Below are 11,939 nucleotides of genomic sequence, written 5' to 3' on the forward strand. Positions count from 1 at the left end.
CACCGTCACCGTCGCCATCGGCATCACCACCACTGTGGTCATTATTTACTAAAGTCTCCCTTTCCTGACTGGGCCTCACACATTGACGACCGCCTGCTCGTGAAACTGGATTCCATCCATAAAGGATCATTACTGTTTACCCCAATGTCCATCCTCCTTCGTGTGGGATTAGATGGACCCAGCAGCTCGGGCCAATCCTGACTGTCACCATTCTGGCCCCGTGGAGGCCCTTGGGTGCAGAGCAGGGAACGACGCACAGGTGTTGTCCTTGTGGTATCTGTGATCTGGAGGATTAACGTGAGGCAAAACGCCCCCCGTCTGAGTAGCACTTGACCCCTGAGAAACGAAACTCCTAAGGAGATGGCCTCTGACCCGGAACCGAGACGTCACGAGGCTGAGCCTTTTCCCAGGATCTACAGTTAGAGAGGTGGCCGACGAGGCTCGTCCGTAAGTCAGTCAGACACAGGCTACTGGCACCCTCGCTCGCCCTCCGCAGGTCCCCGTGCCGTCCGGAGAGATCCCCACGGCCCTCCTGCTCCACCGGAAGAGCCTCTGCACTGTGACCAGCGACACGGCTTTTCTTCCCCCCAACCCCTTCCCTCTGACTGCAGCCACTGGGAATGTCACTGGTGATCCACTGAACGTGTTTCAAAAGAGACATGTGACGCTCCCCATCTTCCCCTGGGAAACCTCCCCGACCCCTAAACCAGGGGCTCCTAGTGCCATCTGTCCCGCACTCGGCACAACCGACCGTCACCTCGGTCTACTGACCTGCGCCCTCCACTAGATCCGGCTCTGCGAGGGGCACCCCGTTTCTGCTGTGTCACCAGCACCCGGGACGGTGGCTGGCACACGAGGCACAGTCAGTGAGTCCTTGTGAAGGAAGTTTGCAGTTCTACACGTAAAGACACTAAGGACTTCGTTCTGCGTGTGCGCTCATTTAAAAACTATATATTAAAGACTTTGTCTAGGTCATGCCAAAATTAAAAGATCAGCCTAGAAAGAAACTAACAAAATACAGAAATTAGGACTTGATCGATCTATTTCTAGCTTTCTAGATATTTATAAATCGGAAAAGAAATTTTTTTCTTCACATTTTAACCAAAGTTACACCAATCTATTTTGTGTATTGGGCTTTAGGTAAATTACCATTTTTTTCTCCTCTATTTCAAAGTTTGACAGTTATAAAAAACCATGCTCGTTGACGTGATGCCTCAAACTCCACTGAGCAGGAAGACTTACCTCCGTCTTGCACGTGGACTAGGACAGAGGAACCCCTTAAGTCAGGACGGTGGAGAAAGGCCACTGGAGCACTGTGAGCCTGTCCTGAATTTTAGGGGGTGCTTTTAGGACAGAACTAGGTTTTGCACAGTTAAGCCTTGGTTTCCGTTTGTGTGTATATGCGTGTGCGAGCAGAACGCGTTTGAAAGGTTAATTTTTAAAAACTACCCTTCCTACACAGGTGTGTTCACTCTGTGGAAATCCACTGGGTTCACTTGACTATCTGAATACTTTGCTTCCAAAAAAAAAGTAAAACGATTTTTAAAAAATCGACCAAAAATTTAGTTTATACCACTTCTAATACAATATCATACATGACATACCTCTAAAATTTAAATAATTTAAACGTAAGTGAAACTCAGGCTAATAAGAGGGGGATACGTTTATAACGAGAGATTAAACGTATCGTACGTTCTAATCGGTTTATAGGGTTTGTCAGTGTTGATATTTTTTTCCATAATCAGGAAAAGAAGAGATCCTGCCTCTGGGATTCAAGCCAGCAGACGACGCCAGCGAACGTCTCTACAGCAATGCAAGGGATGAAATGCAGGCGTAAGGAGCAAATAACCCACCACGATTACTTATACGTCATCTCCCGCAAAAGCCGTTATACAGCAAGCATTCGCAGAAGTATGAAGTTTTACAGACTGTGGAATGTGTTTTAACGAGAGATCCTTTTGGAAAAGTTGAATTTCGGATGAACGCCTCAATGTCTGAAAATCGGGGAATCTACTTCTGAGCTACATTAGCATGTGGCACTTTACAAAGAAATTCCCGTGACCGATGCAAGTTCGAGGGGTTTGAACTGCGCCGTCCGTGAAACAGCCTCAGCTACGGGGAGCGTGGATCCCGCGCCCCGCGAGGGAAAGCGAGCGCCCGGGGAAGCGGCGTACCTTGGCGTCCCAGCCTTCGTTCAGGTAGTAAATGCACGTCACACACCTTCCGTCCCCGTTCGGGTTGTCAACGTGACGCACATACCCCGTTCCGTTGCCTGGGTAACAAGCAACCATCGCCTGCAACAACAACAACAGCGCTGTTTTAGACGTGCTGGACGGGCAGAGAGGGGGGCTCTAGGAGGCGCTGAACTTGACCACTCTGAGTCCGTCTGGTAAGAACCCCGTTTCGCGGACACACGAGGCGAAGACGCTCTGCCCCGACGGGCCTTTGAAGCGCACGGAGCAGGCCCTGCAGGCGGGGGAGGCGGGGAGAGGTGACCCCGCCGCGGCTGTGGACAGCACCGTCTCGAGCCTGGGGCCCCCGCTCAAAAGCCCGAAGGCCAGGCCGACCTTCTCGACCCTTATCCGCCCCCGAGCTCCCCAGGCACCGACGCTGCCGTCAAACACGCATCCGACACCGGCTCTGGACCGTGCCGGTTCAGACGGGCAGACCTTAGACGGTCAGCTCCCAACATTAACTCGTCTAATGTTTGTGATTTAAAAAACAGTAAATGACAAATCGGCACGGGACTAACCCCCCTTCACACCAGAAGGAAAGTCACTTCTTCACCCGGATCGTGACGAGCTGCGGCTCAGAAGGCTGCTGAGGTGGGAGAGCCCCCCCAAGTAACAAGCAGCTAATTACGTGTTCTAGGACACAGTATGTAACAACCGACTCCAATAAGGAAAAGGGTGATTTTTAAAAAATCTCAAGAATTATGAAGAAAATGAGAACAAGGAGGCGCAGGGTCCCAATAAGTATCCATGTCAAAGAATTAGTATGAAGTTATCAAACGGTAGTTAAATTACATAATTACTTAAGATAAATGATAATTGCTAACTTTAAAAACTCATATTCGACCGACTGGTGAATAAGTCGCTCTGTGTTCCATCTCGAAGAGACCAGAAGGCATTTTAAACCTGCACGATTAGGAAGAGTCGCAGTCCCGTGGGCAGCCTGGACCCGCGGTGCTCAGTCGGAGCAGAGCCCCTGACCGCTGCGCCGGCCTCCTGGCTCCCGGCTCCTGGCTCCCGACGACGCATGCCCCACTGTTGGGGCCTGACGTTGGCAAGAGCAGGGAGACGGGTGGGGCTCTGGTGGGTCTGATGCCCGATCGAAGATAAACCCAGAGACTTCTTTGTCATCGGCTGCTAGGGGAAGGCACAGGCAGCACACCCTCAGCGGAAACCGCGAGAAGGCACTAATTCAACAGTGCGATTAATCCGTTAGTGACTGAGATAATTACGGTGAATCACACGGTACATTGATCCACAGAAAAGAATGAAAAACGAAAATGAAATCGCCTGAACTCTTCCCTAAAGCGACCTCATCTCAGGAGAGTTCACTGTGCCTCTCCCGCACCCCACCCTGCCCCGCCCCGCCCCACCGCACTCATCCATTTGACCAACACCTCCTGAGCACATGAAAGGCCCGAGTGAAAATGAGGAGCAGAACACAGCCCCTTGCTTTCGTCTGTCACGGAACCGAGTGCAGTGGGGTGAACAAACGCGTGTGTCACACAATGTTAGGGAGCGGTCAGTTATCTTTTCATGGGACGGGACAAGGACTAAGTCAAAGGATAAAGTAAATGACAGGACGATATTCTAGAGGAGTCGGGAAAGAGCCCTCATCTGACATCTGAGCAGAGACTTCAACAGAGGGAGTGGCAGGTCATCGAAACGTCTGCGGGGTGAGCGACAGCGGCGGACAGGAAGGAAGGCTGGTCCGGTGGGACAGCCCCTGGGACGGGGCGAGCCCTGGATGTTGTTCTAAAAATGACAAGATGCCCAGAGGACGTCTCGCTGAGGTCTCAAGGTCAGTTTTCATTCTGTATGAATGAAAAAGACAATTGCTGTCACCTCGACGTCACGTACTACTTGGCATTTATTGGCTACTCGCTGTGAGCCAGGCGCATTCTAAGTAGTCTACGTGTGACAGCTCATCTGACGCCAGCGCCCGAGGTAAACAGGACCGTCACCCTCACCCTCCCTTAACTGTTAAGGAAACTGAAGCCCAGAAAGGGAATTAATGCCGTGGGTGTCACGTGACGGTGGAACCAGGTGTGAGCCCCGTAAGTCTGGTTCCGGGATCCCCGGCGAGAGGAGGAGGCTGACGGGGGGCGCGGCGGGGCGCCCCCGATGGCGGAGGGTCAGAAGAGCGGACGGCGACCCGAGCTGCTGAGCCGGAACCGAGCGGACGAGGCGGGCGGCCAGCCAGTGCCGGCGGGAACAGTCGCCGTCTCATGCGGCCGTGTCCTGACCTGCCACACGCCCGGGAACCAAATCGAGGGCCGCAAGCTGGGTCTGCCTGTCGGCCACTTCTGAACTGCTTCCCTTGGAGCCCGAGGGTGACACGGGGCAGGAGGGGTAGGGGCTGGATCTGAAACGAGAGGCGGCCACGTTGCCCCAGCCTTCACCAGGGGCTGCATCTCCCGCTTCCCCTAATTCCAAGGAGACTTTCTGAAAACATGAAAGGCGCCACGAGGGGAGTTTCAGACGATTGTGTTAATTAAGTTTCACGGCGCTGTTACGGCTTAATTACCTCCATGTACATGTATCATCTGCACTGGTGGCCATCACCGTTTTAGCCTTCTCTGGCGTTCCCCAGGTCCCCTTAGCTCTGCTCTGGTGACAGGAAGGACGGGAGGAGGGGACGGCGCCCAGCAGGCCTGCGTCTGATCTGCCACCTCACCTGGCCACAGCGGCACGTGGTCACACCTGTGAAGGGACGACGGGAGGACCGGCAACGTGACCCGGCGAATGAGGCGGCCCGCCAGCGCCTGCAGCTCAGCGCCGGTGACTCCCGGCCAGAGTGCTACGTGGAGGGGAAGGGAGCGGCCGTCCTGCTCCGGTGACGAGCCCCTCCGTCCCCACGACTGCGGGCTTCAGCAGGAGGGGAGCCTCGGCACGCCCAGGACAGGCTGGCAGGGCACATCGGAACCCGAAAGAGCAGCTCCTGGAGGCTCCGGGGAGAGGGTTCTGTAAGGGTCCTGAAAACACCTGTAAGGGTCAGGAATTCATTCGCATCACCGTGGGGCTGAATGCAGCCACTCGCCCCCGGCTGAGTCGCCTCCCGCTGGGGGTTCAGAGCCGATAAAGACACGTCACAGCCTCGCGCAGTCGGCAGCTCCCGTGTCCACCTTATGGTCGCTTAGATGAGGTCCCCCTGGGCTATGCTCTGGGTTAGCGACATGTAAAGTTCCTAAAATGTAACAGCTTTTCCGCTTCTGAATTAATACTCATGCTCTACTTCTTACTCGGTAATTCTGTTGTCCTGGTGTATTTTACACACGTCTGTGTAGAAAAGGCTGATGTTACTGTTTTGTTATTGATATACAGAAGACTCTAACGTACTTTTATTCCAAGATTTTTCGTAAATTCAGCTAATTTTGTCTTAATCTCTCGGTCAGGCGACTATGGAGCTCACTCTGCGTGTGGTTTTTCCTGCCTCGCGCCGTCAGTGACGGGAAAGGTGTTCATGGCGCAGGAGCCCACATCACGCCACTAAAGGTCGGCACGACACCTGCCCGCAGGCCGCCGGCAAAGAGCCACGCACCCAGAAGCACCCTAAGCTGAGCGGCGCAAACAGCAGGCGGGAGAACCGTTCTGGAAAACGCCGCTGTGCGGGATGCGGCAGCGGGCCAAGGCTGAGCCGCACGGAAGAGCCCGCTCACCTCCGGAGGGCAGATGCGATGTGGATGGGAAAAGCAAACGGCGTGAGCATCACAGACGTAGGGAACGGCTAAGGGACAGCGAGGCGTTTCTATCGGTCAAGTGACTTTGGGAGAGATAGGCTGAGGTCTTGGAAACTAAGCGGGGGCAGCAGGCCGTGAAAAGGGCCAACGGGGAGCCCCTGCCATCCGTGGGCGGGGACGGCACGGGCAGCTCCCTCGTCCAGGATCTAGAGGTAGGGACGGGACAAAGCTCGCTGCTGCGGCCGATGGGTCGCCGTCCTCCCGCCCTGGTTCCCAGGCTGAAACGCTGACCCACGGATGGCAACGTGTGCCGCGGGGCCCACAAACGCGACCCGCGTCCCAGCAGCGGAGGCTCTGGCCGGTCGTGCCCACGCACCGCGCGAGGACAGTCGGAAGCCCCGGCTGCGACCGCAAGTGGCCGTGACAGAGGGTGACCAGCACAGTCCCCTCATCTCAGACGCGAATGGCCTGCGGCCCCCCACGAGGGACAAGCCCCCCACGTGAGACGCGCTACGTCGCGGCGAGGTAGCGTGCCGACGTCCATCGAGGGAGACTAAACCGCCCCCCAGAGGCCTGAGGGCGGAGGGGACACACGCCGGGAGGTGTGGCCGGCGTGGAGGGCAGCAGGTCAGTCTGGACGGCTGCCTGGACAGGAGACCACGCCGCCCAGTGCCCGGCCCCGAGGCTCGCTCCAGTCTGCCCCCTCCCCACACGACCTCAGAGACTCAACTCCCCGCTGGGAAAAGCCTATTTAAACAGAAGCAAAACAATTAAATGCTATTTTTTCCTTCTTGATATGAAAATATACATGATTGAGGATGTTCTTACAATAAGAAGCACCATTTTCTACTCTGAGAATAAAAGGAAGGAAGAAGTTCGCGATACTTCTTTGGAGCCTGAAGACATTTATTTCTGGCGTGGAGGGTTTGCATTCAATGTGAAGTGCAACCAGGAAACTTTTGAAATTTTTTTTTCCTTTTTGAACTGAATTATTTTAAAACACTGATTCAAAGGCAAGAGACCTGGGCCCCCCCCTGGCTGGGCTCCCACGGGCGCCGGCCCCGTTCGGGTTTCACGGCGCGGTCACTCTCCGTTTTAGACCTGGGAAAGCTGCACTACGAGCAGAAGACAACACTCGTCCGAGGCCGCAGAGACGCCGAGCACAGAGGGGGCAGGGACCGCGGCCGCCCGGACCCCCTGACGCCCGCTCGCGCCTGGCTCCGTCTGGCCTGTGTTTAGTCTGAACAAGAGGCCAGAAGAAATGGCCACACGGCTCCTACGCGACCTCCTGCTAACACGCCCCTGTCCTCGGACACGCGACACGCGCCCGCCACCGGCCCTCCCTCTGGGGCTTACAAAAACTGAGCTCCAAAAGCGGGAAAATAGGTCATCGAAAGAACTGGACTAAGAGAAGTTGGCATTTCCCATGAGGATCATCTCATTTTTAAAACTGCACATTTCGGTTCTACCTTTGTTTATGCAAATCTCATTCCCTAAACGACACGGCTAAAAACATGACGAAAGTTATACATGTTCTTTCCCAGAAAAGTCATTATATAAAAACGTTTAAAGCAGCATTTAAAATCAGTGGAATAAGATTCAATTAATGGGGTTGGGATAACTGACTACTTAGTTAGGAAAAATGAAAGCTGTGCCCTTACTTCACATATTAAACGGGTATAAATTCCAAATAGATTAAAGGTCTAAATGTACCAAAGGAACCATAAAAGAGCACAGAGGACACGTGAGGCTGCTTTAATGCACCTGGGCACAGCACCTGAGGAAAAGGCCCAGCCTCCACAGGAGCAGGCGGGGGCGGGGCTTGCTCCGCCCTTGCCCCGCCCCTCCCCGTGGCCCCGCCTCCGCCCCGTCCTGGGATTTCTTGCCCCGGGAGATGCTCCACGCATGTCCTCACTCCCAGGGCCCGTGCGGTGCCCTCTGCCCCTTCTCTCTCATCGACTGATCACTCCGCCCTCTTCCTCCGACTGTAAACGCTGTATTTATCGTACGCTACACTTTGGCCTCATGGTCGTTTTTCCCCCTGGATTCTATTCTGTTGCACTGATTTGCTGGTCTCTTCTGTGTCAGTGCCATGTTTTAATTACCCTAGATTCAAGGTGGATGTTTATGCCTGCTAGGATTATTCCTTTCATCCTATTCGAATTTTGAGAAACACTGGAATCAGCTTATCGAATTCTATCAAAAGCTCCATTAAGACGTTTGGTTGTAATTGCACTGAATCTGTAGATCGCTTTGGGAAGACCTGGCATCTTTTCATCTAGGAGTTTTTTTTTAAAATTAATTTATTTCAATTAGTTTCAAAGTATACAGCGGTGAGACATTTCTATGGTTCATCGGACGAATCCCCCAGTTGCTCCTGCCCAACCCCGACCCTGCACCTAGACAGTACATCACTGCTGTGCTCCCTAAGCTGTGCTCCCCATCCCTGTGACATCATCGGCTACTACTTTGTCACCCCATTCTCCCAGCCCCTGAACACTCCTCCCCTTTGTCCGTCACAAGTTATACATTTTGTTCGCCGCATTAATTAGCACATTGAATGGGGGTAATGAGGAAGGGCAAACGACATGCATTTAAAAATTTAAATCTCTTGACTTTTTGCTACTCAACTTTAATGTCGTAAGTAACATCTCCCCATAAATAAACTCAGACTTTATGTTTCGACAGGTAAATTTTTCAAATCTGTATCACAGCGAAAACTGAAAATGGCCCTGGAAAAAAGTCATGGCCGTAGAAGCAAGGGCGGGCGGTGTCTCCCGGTCAAGCCCCTGCCACTCAGGGCAGCAAGGGCCTCTCCGCAGACAAGGGTCAGGCAGAACGCACACGGCTAACGTCAGGGAGAAAGGCAAGGCCGGAAAGGAGGCACCGTGAGAGCATACGACACGACCGATCGTGGCAGACTTCGTGGAGGAAGGAAGACCTCAGCTACTCTTAGAGACAGGTAAAACTTGGAAAATGGGACATTGCAGACAGTCAATCACATACGGGAAGTTTTAAATGCAAAATCGAGATCATATTTGGTGACAAGGACCATTCAGATTTGCTGGAGCAAAGTTCTCGAGAAGGGGGAGGGACTGCGAAGAGGGCCACATGCCGAGGGACCTGGGGCCACCGCGGCACGCACGGCCGTCACTCTGCGGGCGGAGGGAGCCACCACTGCTGGGTAGGGAGCGCCACGGTCAGGAACGCGGCAGGTGGAAAGCAATGGCTTTGGGGAAGGGGGCAGGAAGAAACGGACACTGAGACCAGTCAGAACACAACTGCAACAGACAAAGACAAGATGGGACAGTCGGAACGAGGAGGGGGCGCTCTGGGAAGGGTGACAAAGGGACCCGGCCAGGGGACGCGGGGGGGGTGCTGCTGACCAGGAGAGCGGAAGGACAGAGAGCAAGGGACGGGCTGAAGTGGACGCAGCTCGGAGGGTTTGTGTCAGGGGCAGGAACAGACCGCTGTCAGAGGTTGGGCACACGGCCAGGAGGGCTGAGCGTGCGCCCTGGGACACACTGAGTCAGCCACGCTGGACGGCCGTCCGGGCGCGGGCTGCGGGGGCAGCGGGAACGCGGGTCTGGAGCCCTGAGGCAGGTCCTGGCTGGAGATGCAGACGGGAGGAGTCCTCGTGGGGCGGCCGGGCCGGTGGCTGCCCGACACTGCCCCGGAGGGCAGTAGAGAAGGATGGACAGATTCTTACGGAATCTACGCATTCAGAGCGAGTGCTCATTAAGCTCTGTCGCTCTCCTGATCACGGGAACGCAGTTAAACGAGAGTCCAAGGCGGACGCCTTAGAAATAATTTTCGACTCGTTTTTTTACTAAATGCGTTTGGCTAAGTGTAAATGATAAACGCATTATGAACAGAACTTAAAAAGGGGTTCGGGCTTTTCCTTTGAAGATTTTAAAAAGCTTTTGCTGTTATAACATCGTTATAATATTGTGATCAACAGTTCTGAAGCTCTACCGTTATAAATATCCTTGACACCTTCTTAAAATTAAATTCCTACAAGTGAAATTATACGGCTTAAAACTGTTTTCATTGCCACACGTCCTCCAGAATGGTTATATTAGCTTCCGCTTCCGCCAACCAACACCACAGCAGACACACGCCTTCCCATCCATCTGCCAACCCTGGCTGTTAATCTTCATTCTTTCAGAAACTGATCAATCTGATAGGTAAAAATTTGTATTATTAACATTTTAATTGTATCTCGTTTTGCACACTTTTATCAGCATTTAATCTTCTCTGGTTAACTGCCCCGTTCACACCCTTTACTCGCAGCCCCGAGGGTGGCTCATCCTCTGCTGAGCTGTAAGAGCTCTTCAGCTAATGACCTGGGACGTGACACGACAATGCCAACATTTTTACTATGCTCCTGGAGAATACTTCAATAAGTTATCATCTGTGTAGGAAAGCAGAGTATAACTCTATGAATTGTTGATCTAAATTCAAGTTTTAAAAAGTCCAAAAGATTCACGTGACCAGAGTCACAGGAATGTAGAAAACCTAAGAAAAAAAAGGAAAGATAATAAATAGCATTGCTCCAAGTCACTCCCCAAATAGCCAGGACGGATGACTGTTCTAATCTGACACCGGACACACCACTTTCCTCACCGGGCACCAAGTCTGGCCAGGACGACACCTCGGCGCATGCCTAACATGCTTAGCGTCAGGTCAGGTCGGTGTCCTCAGCAGGCCAGGTAGGCCAGAGCGCAGTCACCGTGCCTCCTGCTCTCACTCCCCTTCGGGGCAGAGCTGATGAGGTCAGACCTCCCCAGTCAGGGGTCCGTCCGTCCGGGGGGCGTGATCTGTCACCTGTCACCGGCCCCAGGCCCGCCAGCCCACACAGGCCCCCTCGGGCTTCTAAGCAGGGCTGTGTCCACACCACTCACCCGCAAACCCGGACTCCAACTGGGAGAAGAAGACAGAGCCGCCTCTCGGGACCCAGGGCGTTCCGCGGTCTCATCCCGGCCCGTCGAGGGGAAGCCACTGGCCAGTCCAGGCGCGCACAGCCATGGCACCCGCAGAGCTGGCGACTCAGCATCACAAGACAACAGGTCAAATGCCCGGCGGCTTAAGGTCACAAACCTCCCGGGGGGCACCGAGCAGGCATGCACCGGACACGAAACGACACCCATTTCACCTCGAGTCTGGAAGGGAGGTGTGATTTAAACTGTCACGCCCACCGCCTCGCAGAGTGCAAGGCGAAGGCTTCGTCTGTGTCAGAGACCTGAGGGCACGGGAAAGAGGCTCCTGATGCTCACCCTGGGCGGGGGCGGGCAGCACCTGCTGGGGCTGCACGAGCCCCTGGGTAACGCTGAAGGCTTCGCATCCAAGTCCCCACTCCGGGAGGGTCAGCCCGGCACCCCTGAATCCCCTGAAATCCGGAGAGTCTGGTAATCAGCCTAACGGGTATCATCAATCAGAAGAGTGGCATTCGAGACGCCTGCTCTGGCCAGAGATGTCACGCAGCGCACGCGTGGGCACACACCCCCAGACCCCGTCAGCCCCGTGGCCGCGCCCTGCTTCCGAGAGACCGCGACCCCCACGCCTCTGCTCGGATCCTGATGAAGGGGGGTGCGTGAGACCGGGGGCTCGGAAGCCTCAACTGCGCTCTATGGGGTTCTGATTAGCAAAGGCCAAGTTTCAGTGACAGCAGCAAGATAATATTTCAACGTCACACACGTCACGCAGCCCCTTGCCGGGGACGACTGAATGCCGGGGGTGGGGGCTGCGGACACACGCGGGCGCAGCCTGCAGGAGGCGGGGGACGGGGGAGGACAGGAGGGCTAAAGCGAAAGGGAGACTGTGAACGTGACGGGGTGGCGGCGACATGAGCCCCACGATATCCACTATGCGCTCATTCGACGACAATTTTCTGAGACCTACTATGCGTCAGGCGCTACGCTGGACCTTGGGGACACAATGACGACAGAACAGTGACCACCTTCAGGGGACACGTATGCCAGGAGGAGAAAAGACAAACAGAATAAGTAAGTCAGCGTCCAGAATCACA

The 11,939-nt window shown here is 54.3% G+C and overlaps 1 protein-coding gene across 2 annotated transcripts in view; it reads right to left on the reverse strand.

Moving 5' to 3' along the window:
* Window positions 1-11,939, reverse strand: part of EGLN1 (egl-9 family hypoxia inducible factor 1) — a 36,700-nt gene that overhangs the window by 6,928 nt on the left and 17,833 nt on the right. For both annotated transcript variants that reach the window (XM_039850334.1, XM_039850333.1), the window contains exon 2: window positions 2,175-2,294. In XM_039850334.1, coding sequence (XP_039706268.1) covers window positions 2,175-2,294 — 120 coding nt within the window. The remainder of the gene's footprint in view (window positions 1-2,174; window positions 2,295-11,939) is intronic.

This window comes from Pteropus medius, unplaced genomic scaffold (genome assembly GCF_902729225.1).
Source record: "Pteropus medius unplaced genomic scaffold, Ma_sr-lr_union100, whole genome shotgun sequence".
NCBI lineage: Eukaryota > Metazoa > Chordata > Mammalia > Chiroptera > Pteropodidae > Pteropus > Pteropus medius.